The sequence below is a fragment of the Macrobrachium rosenbergii genome, chromosome 8 (genome assembly GCF_040412425.1).
Source record: "Macrobrachium rosenbergii isolate ZJJX-2024 chromosome 8, ASM4041242v1, whole genome shotgun sequence".
In the NCBI taxonomy this organism is placed as follows: Eukaryota; Metazoa; Arthropoda; class Malacostraca; order Decapoda; family Palaemonidae; genus Macrobrachium; species Macrobrachium rosenbergii.
This window is the reverse complement of record NC_089748.1, coordinates 49,237,194-49,253,597: the sequence shown is the minus strand read 5'-3', so window position 1 is coordinate 49,253,597 and position 16,404 is coordinate 49,237,194. Positions and strand designations below refer to the sequence as shown.

Genomic DNA, 16,404 nt, shown 5'->3' with positions numbered 1-16,404 from the left:
CTCTGCCCTCATTTTACCTGTGGCAGTGGTTGTTACTCTTACTATATATCTAAACTTGTTTGAGGGGTGTCATCAGAGCCTCTGTACCATGGTTGTTCACAGACTGTGGTGTATGGTGTTCATGTGGATGCATGAAAAAGGCTATGTCAACAGTAATAGTTTTGTATAAAAAGTGAACATTAGTTCAGAAGCATTAAAGTTTTCTTTTATTTACAGATAGTATGCGTCATAACAGTGCCATCTTTGTGGATAATGTACAACAAGAGGAAGCTATGGAACAGACAAAACCTTGTAGAGATGATCAAGATAATGTTAATACATTAGATACAGGTTTGTGTGAAAAGGCCTGTTCTAGCCTCATTTCTCTTATTTAAATAGGTTTTAGTTTATAGATTCTATATCAGTTCCTCATGGAATTGATATTTTTTTATTTATTTTTTATAGATAGTAAATTCTGTATCCCTTTGGTTTGAATGTTCCCAGATTTTGTAGCAGTCTATATGATGCACAAACATTTAGGCTATCATCTTAATAGATACTGATTTTTTATCACAAAACTTTTTTCACACAAACCCAATTATATATACATACATATTCATTTAATACAAACATGAATGTTCTTAGGAGCTTTCTTTTGTCTGTCAGACAGAAGAAGGTAGTGTCACCACATGTGCACTTTGAATCCTCAGCTATGTCTCGGCCAGTAACCTCATATTCTGTATGAACTAATAGAAGGGATGGGAGACGACCACTTATGGTATGATTGTTGTATTTGTCATGAAAAAATTTGCTTTGCATTTTAAAAAATATGCTTGAATTAGAGTACTTAATGCCCTAGGGTGTTTGCATGTACCTGTAAGCTCTAGGAGAGTACTTGGTAACTGTAAGCAGTCAGACACCAAGTCCCTAGCAGTATATAGATCTGTAAGAGGTATGGTCAAAAACCCATGAAAAATGTAAAGCAGGGTACTTTTATCACGTAAAAGTCTTTAGATTTGTCGAAACATGGCAATAACCATCATTATGAGACGTAGTAGCCAGTAACCGTATAGGACATCTCTTGACAGGCTGTGACTGATCTGCTAAAATGAGAATGTGTTTGAAACCTTTTCTTGCTCAAGAAGCATAGCTCATGGGGGTTTTCTGTATAAATTAATAAAGTCTGAAGTTTGTGTTAAAATGTAATAAGTCGAGTTTATTCTAAACTGGTGAGTCACACTTAGCATGCTGTGCCCCCTATATTTATTTATTTTAAGTATTCTTTCCCTGTTTCTTTCTTCTTTCAAATTTTAATGAGCCAAGGGTTAATTGTATTTTATTATTTTAAGTCTTGACTCTTCTTAGGAGCCTAGTCATATTTATTGCATTTTAATTTGCATCCTGTTGCCTTTTTGTAAAATTATTCAGAAAAATCTGGACAGAACTTATTTGAAATAATCTGCCTCCAAGTTTTTCTTGAATATTTTAAAAAACATTCTTACCAACACAAAAATCTCTCTATCCCTCCTCTTAGCACTCATATTCATGTTGGGTGATGCTCAAGAAATTTCATTCTCATTAGCCATCGTTAAGGTGTAGGGGTTGGGGGGAAGGTTTGAGAGTCTCAGTGCTGGGGTGATCTGCATAGGTAAGAGGACTCCTCAATATTAATATAGAATGCAAAGCATGATTATCAAGTGTTTACTGCTTTTATAACCAAGATTTTGTCTCTGTCTGAGACTGAATTTCCTGTTGTAGGCCACTTGATGTCATGTTCGTAAGGAAGAAAGGCAGAGGTAATTGTTGATAAATCTAAAAAAATGGCACTTTTTATTGAACAATTAATGTTGGTACAAAAATTGCAGCAATCATTACCAGATTTTGTTTGTTGAAATGGCAAATACAACAATATGCTTTATCTAAACTTTTGGGAACATTTTCCACACTACTTTACTAGTTTATTTCATATAAACATCATGTTAATAGGTAGTATAGTAGCCAAAGGTGCGGTGAACATTTAATATTACGTGGAATTTTAAATGAACATTTTTATTAATTTGACAGGAGAATCAACTCATTCAGTTGGTGGCAATGAATCGGGGGATGAAAAAGCGGCATCAAAATTACTTGGAAGTGAAGGTATGCAGACCAGTGGAAGTAGTGAGGGAGGTGGTGGCCAAGTGGTATTTAGTGAAGAAATGCCCGAAGGTCTTGACTCATATGTCACACTAACGGGTACCATCAAACGTGGAAAGAAGAAGGGACAAAGTATTGATGTGAAGGTATGCTGTGTATATCTGTAAAGTATCTCAAAGTGAATTGCAATTGAGAATCTTGTAACAGTTGTTTGTTTTTGCAAATGCATCAGTCGTAATTAGTCTTACTCCATGCAAGTGGTTCCCAGTAACCAACTTGAGAGATTTTGAAAGAATAGGTCTTAATGTGTATACACAATTCATTCTCCACTGATCAGGAAGGCAAGGCATCATTCCTCTATCTGACTTACTTGGAAGTTTGTTGTGATGCTGGGCTTTCCAAGATTACCACAGCTGTTTCCCATTATTGCAGTGTGCCATCATTTTTTTCTTATTCAAGCATGTGTTCATTTTATTTACTTCATTATAAGTTTGTTAATTTCATAATTCATGTGACCTTTTTTTCTGACTTTGCCCAGTCTATTCCATGGATTATGATTAAACTTCCAAACTGGAATTTGACTTTGGCACTGCATAGGCTCACTAGACCGCCTTATGAGTCCTTGATGGATGTTTCTTGATATGACCCTCAAAACAGTGTTCTTGGTTTCCTGTGCCTCTTTGTAAGTGCCCATGAGGTTAAGTCTCTCATTTCAGCAATTGATCTTCAGTGGGTCTTTTGTTTGCCCTAGAGATGTGGCCAAAATGCTGTAATTTAGTAAAATTGGCTTGCTTTTGGACTTTTTTCCAATTCTTGCCTTTTCGTCTTCTTTTGCTGAAGGTAGCCTTTTCGTCTTAGTGAGGACCATCAGTATTTACTCCAATGAACTCAGTATTTCCAGCATTCTCTTTTTTTGTCTGTTCCTTTACTTGAGTCACCAGAATCTCTTGTTTTAAAGAACTCTGTTTCATACTGGCCATGGCAGTTAATTCAAGAGTGTATTTGAATGTTTCACCAGAGGATATCTCATGAATCAAATTCAAGGCTCATGATGTTTGAGCTGTCTCCTCTTCCTTACTTTTTAAGTACAACCTGGAGACTCAGAATGTTTGAATGCTGAAGTATGGGTGCTATTATGACAGAGTGTCTGACCATGGTTTGTGAGGTATGCCTGGATGAGGGGGAAGGTTCCAAATGAATGGTCGAGAGGATTAATTGTTCCATTGTACAGATATAAAGATGATGCAAGGGGCTTTAACGATTTCAAGTGAGAAAGTAATGCATATGACAGAAGGATTATTAGGGGAAGAACAGTATGGGTTTTGACAAGTAAGAGGCTTTGAGGATAAAGTGTTTGTTATGATACAGTTATATGATTAGTTGAAAGTAAAGGGTAAAACTGAGTGTGGCATATATGGACCTAGAAAAATCTTATGAAAGAATTGACAGAGAAACAATGTAGATGTGTTAAAAATTTCGTATAGATGTTGCTAGGAGCAGTTAAAAGTGTAATCATATAATTCATTAACTGTAAATAGCCTTACCATCCAGTTGCACCAGCCTGTTAAGATTTTGAAAGATAAAAGATCCCTCTGTGGCTGCCCAGACAACCCATCATAATCCTCTATGTTGTCATTCGTTAGTGCTACCTGGTTGTACTGAGAAGTTTTCATAATTACGAAGTGATTTGCAATTTAATATAAATTTTCATTTAATAATTTGCTTTCCAGGCAGGTGGTGTCACTTATCACTGAGTGTTACTGTTGTACTATTTTCGTTTGTTTTTATAAGTAAATAACTTCCATTCCAGTAACATTTAGGGGATAGCTTGTTTATGTCTTTATTAATGCATTATATTACCAAAATTTATGTAATGAGTCTATAATAATGTCATGATCCATTTATGTGTAATGCTAAAACTTCTTGGCCGTGGCTGAATTCCATAGGCAGTCCCCGGTTTACGACGGTTCCGGCTTACGACGTTCCGAGGTTACGACGCTTTTCAAATATATTCATCAGAAATTATTTCCTGGCTTACGACGCATGTTCCGGGGTTACGACGCGTCGTACGCCGATCCGACGGAAGAAATATGGCCCCAAAATGGCAGAATAATCATAATTTGAAGGTTTTTTTGATGTAAAACTCAATAATAATGCAGTTTACATCGTTTTCAATGCACCCAGAGCATTAAAAGTAAGGTTTTCTTATGATTTTTGACGATTTTCGACGATGTTCCGGCTTACGACGATTTTCGGGTTACGACGCGGCGCAAGAACGGAACCCCCGTCGTAAACCGGGGACCGCCTGTATTCATTTTTGTTGCCTTGAGGGAGTAATAACAAGTGAAACTTTGGCAGTAATCAAATAGCCATGATGCCCCCCTATTTTGGAGTTGACTTATATGGCAAATATGTGTGTAAACCTAAATTAAACAGAATTTTATGAGTATCTATAACCACAGCTAATGAAGCAGCAGATAAAAGGATTATACTTATAAGGCAGTAGTTTGTCTGTTACAAAGGTATGACTCTTTTTAAGATAAATGTTTTTGTTAAGTACTCACAGTGCCTCAAACTGAGGTCCCTCCTCCCTCCTCTCACTTGCAAACATACACTTCTTGCAGTGAAACTTTTTGAGGTGGTGAGAGGTTGCAGGACTAATAGTCTTGCAGAGGATTGTACAGTTTATCAAGCAAAACTGAACTGTTACTCTGTTAATTTTCAAATGATATTACTTTCTCTTTATTTTCAGGTTAATCTGTCTCGTGAAGAACTGGATGATCTAGAAGCATCAATAACACAAACTTTGGGCCCTGACAAGCCAAAGCCAAGTTGCTCACTGCGATACGGTCCCCACATTACTCTGTTCTCAATCGTTTGCTTCCCTTTTGTCTTCCTCATATCGGCAGCTTACTCCTTCTACCTAGGAACTCTCACGTGGTATAGGTACAAACTGAAGTGTTATTCATGTCTTAGTATTGTCTTTGAATTTCGTAAAATATATTTTTTTCTCCACATTTCCAATATTCTTAATAATCCCCTCTTGTTTGTCACAAAATTGTTCCAAGTGCTTTAGTCTGTTGTAAGAAAGAAAATGGAAGTAAACTAGTAAGTACTGTGCATCAGTAGGTGGCTCCCAGTCTTGGCCTGCTACAGTTCTCACTATTCATAAGTCTGCAGAGGATTAACTACTTTTATGAAAATCCTAAATGTCTTAGGTAATTGTGACCACTTCTGGGGGTTGCTATATTTATTTCATGTTTCGTTCATGCTTCTTGTAATTTTGCTTATGTGATGAGATGAGTAGTGATTTTTCCATAGTTTTCTGAAGACAGGAGGACAACCAAATTTTGATGGTTTTTCACTCTTTGTGAATGGTAATGTGCCAAGAAACTATAAGCAGTGGCCATCTTGTTTGTTCAAAGAATATTACCCAGTGCAGGTAATCTTCAATCATTATCATCATTATCAACTTTTTTACTTTAGCTTTTACCTCTCTTGTGGTAAATATGAAATGGCTTCTCTTCATTGTCTTATGTCTTGTACACTTTCTGCCTGAAACCCATTAGGCCTAAGTCTTCATCTATATCTCCCTTTTTCACGATTTCCTGTGCTTTTGTCTGTTGCTTCCATAATTAATGCTTTTCTAACCAACTGTTCCTCATCCCTTCTTAGGTTCAGACCATCTCAAGTCTTTGGTATTTATCTTTTTCCATCAGTTGGACACAAGATCTCCATCCCCTCCGTGTTCATAATACAGCCTTTCCACCAAACTCCATCCATAAATCTTGACATTCTATGGTCACATCTTTTAAAAATTGACATTTTCTTTGTCAATGCCATGTTTCTGCCGCATAGAATAGTGTAGACATACGTATAACCATTTTTGCTCTTATCTGCTAATGGGCAATTTTATTTACTTGTTGTCTGGTGTTAGTTTCCCTCCTTTTTTTGTGTGTGTGTCTGTAAGCTTGTTAATGAATGGTAGGCTAGTTAGTATACCATATGAGATTTTTAATTGCTTCTTTAACTTGCCTTGCTTAGCTAAAAGATCTTGTATGCTTACATGTAAGACTTTGAAAGAGACTTAGATCACAATAGATCAATTGTGACATAAATCTGAGGTGAGACTTGTTCACCTGAGCTCACTTGTCTCATCTGCAGAAAGTGGTTGGCAGAGCAGTGAAGAATGTATTTTAAAAGAAACAGTTATATACTAAGAACACTGGTTGATGCTAGTTACTCTCAGCTTTTTATTATTCTGCTTCTGTCTCTCACTCATTAGTGAGAATTCATTCTCTGGTATTTGTCAAGGGTCCTTTTTGGTGGCAGTGTTAGGTGGGTTGTTGGGCTTATGCCCAGTGCTACCTATTGTGTCACCTTTGCCATCCACAGTCCACTACCAGTCCTGCCCCCTCCTGGAGTACCAGGAGGACAGGTGGTACCTGTTTTGGGTGGGGTTCCTAGCCCTGTAGATTCATCTTATGCATCACCTTGGCCTCTGTTTTATTTATCTATTATGGCATTCTTTATGTGCTCTGGGGTAGGTGCCTCTAGGCAACACTTAATGTGTAACTGTTGTCCTCTGATAAATTAATTGCTCTGAGGAGTACCCAATTCAGTAAAGGACTCCCAATTTGTGGTATTTCTTGGTGACTTGAATTCAAGAGGATGGTAGACAGTAACTATAAGGTCTGCAAAATACAAATTTCATAGCTTTACACTTGTACACCAGTTGGAGCTTCTGTCTTTTGAACATGACTCCCTGTATGTCACTCAGAAACATGCATTCTAATGATCCTAAGAAAGTTTCATTTGGACCCTACAAGTGTCATTTAGCCAACTCTGAGGTTCTTAGCAGCTCAGTTGTTCCCACCTAGGGGAAATTGAACTAACTGTAATTAACAGGGGTTCCTTCCATGCATGCACAGTATTGCCCTCAGTACCATTTTCTTTCTTTTGATGAGGACTGAAGTGTCTGGAACTGCTCCATGGTACACAAAAGATCTAATTATAAGTAATGGCTTTTTAAGATATTAATTTTTCAAAATGTATTTTGTCAGACTTCGCCCATATCCAATTTGGTAAATTTTTTGTGCATTTGCCTCAGTGTAAACTTGTGATCTAATGGTACACACTAGTGTGAGTAGTATACTAATGTGTCATATTTAGAATGCATGTTAGTATATTCATTATTGGAGAATTAAAAAAGCCCAGAAATTTGCAATGTTTTATTTTAAATTTCATGCTTCCAGCCTCCATCCTGGAATGGGCAGATAAGTCTAAGAGGAATCATGGGTTCACTTAGACTCATCTGTCCTTTCCTCAGTCCCACAGTTTAGTTACGTGCAAGCATCTACAGTGTACACACATATATTGTCACTAACTTGCAAATGCACCTTTGTTTTCCTTGTTCCATTGTATGAAATTTGTGCCTATGAGCAAAAGTACAAAAGTAGAAATGTTGCCAACTCTGTCATCCTGAGAGAGACAGAAAAGTCCCTGCTCTTATTTAGAAAATAAAAATTCTCTTCTGTTTTATGTAAAGAGAAAGATTCTATTTCTGAAGTGGCTGGAATGTACAAGAACTTTGTGATGATTTTGTTTGTGCCCCCACATGTGCAAAAGCTGTGTTCATAGTGGGTGATAGGTTTTAAATGAATATGATTTTTTTTACACTTGTGTTCAGAAGTGACAAACAGAATTAGTGTTCAGGTTGGTCAGTATCTTGTTGTGTCAAATAGTACTTGGCCTTAATTTTTCAAAATTAGCCTCCAGTAAGTTTCTTGCCAGCACAAGCCTCTAGTTTTTTTTTTTGTAGAATACAGTCTTGTTTTGGTAGGCAGTTTTATGCTGAAATGCTTTCCACTAACAGAGTCCACTTTGATATACTGTATAAGAAAAGCACAAAGTTCACATTACCTATGGATAAAGTTTGTTAAAAATTTGGAACTGATGCTCACAGCAACCATGAGTAGTGATACAAAGAAGAACCACATAATACACTCAGTTTCAGGATTGACATCATTGTATTTTCCAAGCTAGCGATGTTGGAGAGTCGTAGTAAGCCACATGATGTGAACTGTGTCTGCCCCATGACTATACTCACATGAGATGACCAATCCTAGTTATGTAGGAGCTGAAGAGAGTCATACAGGAAGAAGTCGTAGCTCTGACCAATTTGGTAATGTTTCAGAAAAGAAAGAACTGCCTAAATGTGGCCATTTTGAAAAACTGGCCAGTAATTAGTTAAACACGGCATGATATATTGCCTTTTCATTTTCTCTCTCTCCCTGGAAGTGTTTATAGAAATGTCTGATATTTTATATTTTCCTTGGGCTGTAAACTTAGTGTTCATCAAGATGTTATATTTTTCACTCGTACATGGAGTTTTTATAAAATCTATCATCATTTTAACACTTTTTATTGCTTTTCAGTTATTTTACTTGCACTTTGTCTGATTTTATGTATATTGTTTGTAACAAAAGTAATTATCTCTGTACACCAGAATTCCTTATAGATATTTGTCTTATTTCTTACAGCATGTTGACGAGAGCCACTGAAGCACGTTGCCTTCTCAAGATCTTGTTACCACCTGTGCTAATCTTACTGTATCCATTTCTGATTCTTATTTTTACAATTGGTCTGGGACTATATGGAGCCTTTGTCCAGGTAAATTAATGTCTCTATTATTTGTCATATAAAAGTTGCATAATTAAGACTTCAAGAAAGTGTTTACAACAGAGTGATATTTTTTATTTTTAAAAATTTTTTCTTATTCTGTAGAGTTTGTAGTCTTTGTTTCTACACTGATAAAAGTAAGCTTTGATAAAGGATTTCAGAAATTTTTTGCTAATGACATGGTACATGGCGTACTTCAGAGCTATGGTCTGAGAGAAAAATGATACTCATCATTTTAGTTTCTCATGCAAGAGTCAACCCAGGACAAGGGAGAGCTTTTTGATGACTATGTTAGGTTACCATATCAGGAGGAAACTCTTTTTCAAGTAGTATTCTTGGGTAGCCTGGAGGTATAATGGAAAGAAGTCAAGACTCTGTTCTGTCTGTACATGTTGACATGTTGAACCTGAGTATTCTGGCTTCTGCTTCTTTATCTCCTGTTGGGTCTGGTATGATACATGAAACATACGTACCAGGGTCTAAGCGATGTCAGGCAGGGCAGCCGATCGAGACCACAGGTCTACCCCAAAGCCAAATCAAAAAGTCCTTCAAAAGAAGGCATCGTGCTTACCCCATACAAAAATGGGAATAAAAGCACGTTAAAAGAAAAAGAAGAAGAAGAAAAGTTCTTATGTAGATGAGTGAAAGCTCTGTGCTAAATTGTATGGCTGTGAAGGTCTATTACATGTTAAGTAATTCCTGAGGACTTCAAAAGGGCAGGCTCAGGTATCTCAGAGGTAGTTATGTTTTGTAGGAGGGTTTTTATTAGTTTTTGGTATTAATGATGGTGGCCCTTGGCAAAGTGAAATATGCATAGTCAGTTAGATTGCCTAGGTAGTCCTAGTTTATTAATAGTGCCTCAGAAGGAATGCCCATCAAGCTAGGCAAGTCCTCCTCCATCCTTTTAACACCACCAGAAGGCTCATGAGAAGGTATTGGTCTCTGGAAGTCCTCTCTTAATCAGTCAGTATCCAGAAATTGAGTCTTGATTGAAGGGGTAAGGAAAGTCTGTGACTCCTATACATGATGGGAGAAGGTGTTTATGTTTTTTCTCTGTGGTCTTCCTGTTAGTTCAACTATGTTTCCCTCCAGATTTACCTGTTGATTCATGTATTGCATCTGCTTTATTTTCGGGATCTCCCTTCTTTTGCCATCCAACCATTCCAACTCGTGTTTTTTCAGTCTTAAGCACTGAATGGCTGAAAAGGGCTCTTGTGCAGGAATTTATAGTCTGTTGTATGATTCATTCATTCTTCATATTAGTGTTAGGGTCAAAATGAGGAGGACTGGTTTATCTTCATCCTGCAAGTCTAGGAGTTATTGGTAATGTTATCAAGGTAGTGACTAGGAAACCACCAGAACTGGTACCAAGGATATACTGTAGGACATATTAAACAAAATGCTTACCTTGAAATTGCCTTTTTTACATGATTTTGCATATAATTGAACTCTGGACGTACCTTTCTTGTCAGTTCAGGAGGCCCTCACACAACTCAAGATTTGAATGCCCTCTCCTCTTCTGCTGGCAAGTTTCTTTTGCACAATTTAATTTGTGGTTGGGTTACAGTATCTAGAGGTGTTTGTCATTGAGTGATTGTTATGGAGAGAAATATGTTATGGGTGAGGGAATTTTAGTCATTCATTATTTATTTCTACCTTTTCATGACTTTTAAGATACATAGAAGTGAGGTTTTCTTGAAGTACCTGCCTTAATGCTTGAATTGTTTGGTGCATTACTATCCTGGGGTCATGTCTGCATCCATTATTTTTGGAAGGTACCTGGACTTCCATGGTCAGTGTTGGCTTTACTGTCCACTGCATACAGGATTTGAACTTCTTTCACCTGGGTCTTCCATTCTCTTCATAAGTTATTTGACTTCTTCCTTTCATTAGGGTCTTCTCTGCTCTTCAAGTCAGAACAAGGCTAAGTATAAACAATGGGTATGTATAAAAGCTTGTTTTATCGTAAAAATTGCACCTAATAATTTAGTTCTTATTGTTGCCTGCTTCTTCATTGGTCCATTTGAACTAAAATGATTGAATTTTGTCTTTCAACAGATTTCCATATCATATGATTCTTGGTGGTGTGATGTTAGCGACCCTGAAAAGGGGTTTTACGGATGGCTATGTTCCTTACTTCATGTTGAAGAATGTGCACCATATGAGACTGTAGTGTTAATGACAGAGCCTCCCCATACCAAAATCCAAGACAATTCTGTGTAAGGAATTTGGCTGTGCTGTCTCCATGATAACAGTCACTGGTAAAGCTTTGACTAAATATAAGGTATTTTGTATATGTGATCTGTGACATTCCAAATAACTTTTTATAATTTTATAATGATTATTTAAGTATTTCCTGCGATAGTTTTATCTTGTTTTATTAGACTTAAAAGAGAGTAGTGGTAGATTAGATACCATGAGTATTGAAGAGTTGGTGATATGTACATTTGCCTTATCGTTAGCTAACTGTGAGATCTTGTTTAAGTATCTTACATTGGAAAGTCTTTGTATATTTCTAAGTTCATTTTATACCAAATTAGTATATATAGTAGTTGCCATTCTGTATATAATTAGAGAGGTAATGTCTTCATGCTCAAATTTTTTGTATTTCACTTTAAGAGCTCCATAACTGCCAACCACACAATTGATATATTATCATTGGAATGAGATTTTTTTGTGAATTATGATATGTTGTATGTATTGATGTCATTTCTTTGCTGTCCTTAGGCTAAGATTCATACAAGATATAATTATTATTTTATACAGAAATGAAGTCTGTACTATTATAGGCTGTTTCCCAGGAAGCTGTTTGATTTGAAATGTTCATGATGAATCAGTTTATATTAACATTTGCTATTTTTTCTCAAGGTTGGACAAGCAGACTAGTTTTTTCACTCATAGGTAAGAAGGGCAAAGGGCAGAGTTTTTGTATGAAATCCAGAGCTTTTTTGGTAGATTTCTACAGCTGTAGATCAGGAAGCATAGGTAAATTTGCTCTGTGTACAATTTAATAACCAATTATTGGGCCTGAGTTTGAAAAATAGAAGAAAGTGGACATTTATTTAGTAATTTGAATTATATTTTTATTTTTATATAATAGAAAGGTTGAATAGCTGACAAAATTTCTTCCGTTCTTAGTCATTTGCCTTTCAAAGTTTAGGTCTTTCTTGGGTTATCAGTATTATCATACTGGTTTTTCGTATGATTTTGCTGCTCAGTTGTGGGGTTTGTGTGGCGCAGCAGTACAATATATCTTTATTATATTGGACTTCTCTTACTTTCAAACTTGGTGTTACAAAACATCCCATTACGATCACAAGAATGAAATGATCTGTTTCAGAGGGAGATTTTTACTGTGAGCAAATGTGCTGCATTCAGAATTCCTATTAATTTGGGATTGTAATTTTGCTTTACATACTTTCCATATATAGACTGCATTGGTACTTTCTTCTATAATAATGATAACAATAATTATGATAATAATAAAAATGCTCCATTCTAAATGCATGGTCATCTCTTGTATTTGTAGTACTAATAGTACTAATAAATTCAGAATGGTGGCTAAAATGAATGAAATGGAAATGCAGGAATGTTTTCTGCCATCCCATAGCACTTGCTTTATTTAAATGATGCCATGCAGTCTGTAAAAACTTGGCTAAACATTGCTAGGTTATAACTTTATTTAAATGATGCCATGCATTCTGTAAAAACTCAGCTAAACATTGCTAAGTTATATCCACATAGCATTATCATGAAAAAGCAGATAAGCAACATATTACAGCGTATAACATTTACTGTGATATGCATGACAAATAATGAAAAATGTAAATAAAAACAAGACATTATTTATTACTATTAAATGGTAATGAAAGATCAATTTAGAGTATATTCCTTTTATATTATTGAGATATAGTGAATAAAAAATGTAAAATACCATCAAACTTGATGCTCAAAATGGCACTAAATATACAAAACAGACAATGAAGACTGTAAACATCTTCATGTAATCAATAAAAAATGTGAGCAGTGAGCATATTTACCTTATTCAGATGCATATGAAACTAATGCTACTAAGTTATGATTTGCTACATTTATCAGTTGATATATATGATATATAATGAAAACCGTAAATAAGAAGACCTTATTACTTATTGGTACAAATTCTAATGAAACTGGTTGAGAGTTGCATTCATTCTTGTAACGACACCGTGCAATTGAGAGCTTTGTTCATTTTGCAAAGATACCATGAATTTACCATATTCATAAACAGTAATGGAAACAATCTGGTATAGACCAAATGCTCTTAAGTTGTCAATACATTGTCCAGGGCATCCACTCCCACATGTCTAGAAACTGACAGGAAGAGGAACAAAAGAAGGTTGCCTGTTTCCAGGAAGGGGAGAGGGCGATAGTCTTCTATAACCCTCAGGATCCAAGGTTTTGCTCTAATTCTATATACTCCCTTATTTCTGGAGATGAGCCTCCACACTGGGAAGAACAGACATCTCATTCTTCTCTGTTCTCTTCCAGTGGTTTTTTTCTTTGCTTGTAAGGAGGCTTAGTAGGAGGTTGAAGTTTATGTATATTCCTAAATAAGGGCATGCTAAATTGAGAACTGTTTGAAGACAACAATCCTCCTAAGCTCCTCATAGCTGCTAAAGTTGTAGAGTTCAGTTTGGTCATGAGGTCTTTCACAATAACCAAGTGTTTATCCCTGAGGTCTTCATGGGCCCTGTCCCTCTTTCCCATCATGACAGTTTCCAAAAGGTACAAGATCATACAAGGAAGTAAGACTGAAATACTATGCTCAAGTGAAGCTACCAGATGCTTGGCCTTTTACTACTAAGGTTTCTTGGTATCATCTGCTAACAATGTGCATAGAAAATACTTAGTTGAGTTTGCCTCTGATGTTGGAAAGGAAAGGGATGGGCATGGAAAGGAATATCATATCTTAGGCCTTGGTACCTTAAGACATCTGCTGTGCTTGCACATTACATCCTAGCATTTTGTCAGACATTTTTCACTTGGTGTCTAGTAGAGAGAAAAGCAAGAGGCCTACCATTGGTTTATCTTAATCCTTATTAGAGTCTTGTCCTGCAATACATTGCATGATGTCTGCAAAGACCTCAGCTGTAGCATTGGCCTTGGAAGTTCAAAGGAAAAGAACTGATACTGGCTTCTTAAGGAAGGATGCTTTATTTGGTAGCAAGTGTAATTCGAATTCTTGCCAAAATTGAATTTTTTCTCCCAATTCTCCTTAGTATGGAATAATGTCTCTCTGTTATGAGCAACAGAATCTATGTTCAAAGGGTAAAAGTACTTCAACAAGATTTGGGCTTGCATCTTCAGGCCCAAAGTCCTAGATTTACTCAGCAACAAGTGGTTAGTTGGTAACTTATATATTTCCCTGGATGTTTTGAGGTTGAGAATTGCTATGGTATTGCTGTTGTTGCTGACATGGCCCTTGACCATGGTGTCTGGCATATCTGTGATCCATGGTGTGGATTGGATGGATAATGAACTGTTAGCTTGGTTGCTGTTGTTAATGTGGTCCCTGTTGCACCTTTTGGAATCTCTTGTTGCTGGCCTTGGTGCAAAAGAATCTAGTCTTAAACACCTTTTCCAATTCTTAAATCTACTCCTGACTTTCGTAGTAATCCTACGTGTTGAATGCTGTTCTCTGAATCAATAGAGCTGTTGAAGTGGTGCCTTATGTACTTGGAGGAATGGCAATCATCATTGATGGAAAAAGGTGACCCAGGTGATCGAGGTAAGTCATGTTTCTCTTAGCTGTAAGCACCAGAGTTGTCACAAGGATCCATCCCTCTTGTGAAGCTGAGTGCTTTTGTCTGGAATAAATCTTTTGTTCATCATGTTTTAGATGGGAAGGATGAAAAGGTGGAAGTGGAGTGTTTGCAAGCAAATTAAGAAGGCTATAATGTATCTGCACTTGAAGAATGTCTGCAGTTTACTCTTGCACTTCTCCTTTATTGAATAGGTTGCATTTACCTCAGGAGTAGACATCAAACATGCTGTAGGTAGCAAGGAAGCAGTTGATTGTTGTGGTGTTGAATGTTTGGAATGCAGGGACTGTCAAAAAATGGAAAACTGCTGCTGAAAACTCAGTTGAAGACACTGATCATCTTTGCTGGTTTCATGGATCATAGCAGACAGCACAGCAGTTGCAGATTCTCTCTCTCTCTCTCTCTCTCTCTCTCTCTCTCTCTCTCTCTCTCTCTCTCTCTCTCTCTCTCTCTCTCTCTCTCTCTCTCTTGGTTGTCAGAAGGTGGAAGGGAAAAGGGAATCATTGAATAGGTTTACTGTCACTACATACAGTAGTATTTGGTTAAAAACAAAGCATGACATGCATTTTAGACAAAGTAGAGAATAATGCTGACATTTTTTCTTGAACTTGAGAAGCAGGAGTGGAACATGGCAAGGGAGCAAAACAGTAGGCAAATGAAGCAGACTGTGCGGTAGAATTATTTTAGCTTTTAGTACCTGGGATAAAAAGGGAAAAATTTAATGAGAAATTAAGTCATTGTGTTTTAAGATTCACAGTGAAGAAAATCATCCAGAAACATTGTTGAAAACATGAAATGCAAGTAGTATTGGATGGAAATATCATGAAACGTATTAGAAAATAAGAGATCCCTTGAAAAGCATTTTGTGAAATCCTCCTATATCAGTATAAATAATACTTGCATAAAACTTATAGGGAAATTATTTAATCATGGATTGTTGCATATCATTTAATAAGTGATGTTGGAAAGTTTATGTAATCTATTAGATATTTTTTTAAGAACTTTTATACATGTGAGTAAAGGCAAAATAGTGCAAGTTCTCAGTGCAGGGAATTATCAATTGCCGTGCAGGATATTTAGAGGCACTGAACTACTTTTTCATTTAATAATTTTGGTATCAAGAAAATTACTGCTTTCAGATATTTTTATTTTTTTGTTACAGGTTTGAAAAGCCTATTTTATTTATGTGTAAAAGGAGTGGAATATTTTGACTTACTTTCAAGTGAAAATACTGACTAAGGTAAGCAACTTCTTCTTAGGTTGCTCTTTATCAGTTTTTTTTTACATGCTTTCAAGTACTTTATTGGTAATTTTGGGCTCATTATACTCTCAAGTTGTATTGAAGTAAAGGTGCTGGTAATATATTTAGTTTAGAGGTGGTTGTTTTAGATTTGTGAATACTTGTATATTTGTTGGGTGCTCTTTATTTCTGATGGAGTTGAGAACTGGTCACCTGCAGCCTTGTGTGTATTTGTAGTCAGGCAAATTCAGTTGTTGTTCTTTTTGATATCAAGTCATTTGAAGGATTTTCCTCCCGTCAAAAAGCTAGCAGTTAAAGCATCATTAAAAGATTGCCTAATATTCAGCACTCGGAAGATGAGGAGATTGTGTAATTTCTGTTGGAAAGTAATTTAGAATTGTAAAGATTAGAATGAGTACTTTTTTGTCAGTATATTAGTTCTGTGGTCCATTGTTTTAATAAATGTCTATGTTATTAGTCCTCTTCATAAAGGAAAAACGATTACCTAGAAAAATTTAATGAAGAGCTATTTCTTTTCCAGTATTTTATGATGGTGCTTGTGAC

At 36.2% G+C, this 16,404-nt stretch overlaps 1 protein-coding gene across 4 annotated transcripts in view; it reads left to right on the top strand.

The window, feature by feature from the left end:
* LOC136840836 (transmembrane protein 169) overlaps positions 1-15,309 on the top strand; it is a 24,167-nt gene extending 8,858 nt beyond the window's left edge. For 2 of the 4 annotated variants that reach the window (XM_067107771.1, XM_067107772.1), the window contains exons 5-9: positions 217-330; positions 2,044-2,261; positions 4,868-5,061; positions 8,658-8,787; positions 10,855-15,309. In XM_067107771.1, the coding sequence (XP_066963872.1) occupies positions 217-330; positions 2,044-2,261; positions 4,868-5,061; positions 8,658-8,787; positions 10,855-11,019 (821 nt within the window). In that variant the 3' untranslated portion in view covers positions 11,020-15,309. The remainder of the gene's footprint in view (positions 1-216; positions 331-2,043; positions 2,262-4,867; positions 5,062-8,657; positions 8,788-10,854) is intronic. The other 2 variants (XM_067107774.1, XM_067107773.1) reach the window with 1 other exon arrangement.
* Positions 15,310-16,404: the final 1,095 nt, after the last annotated feature.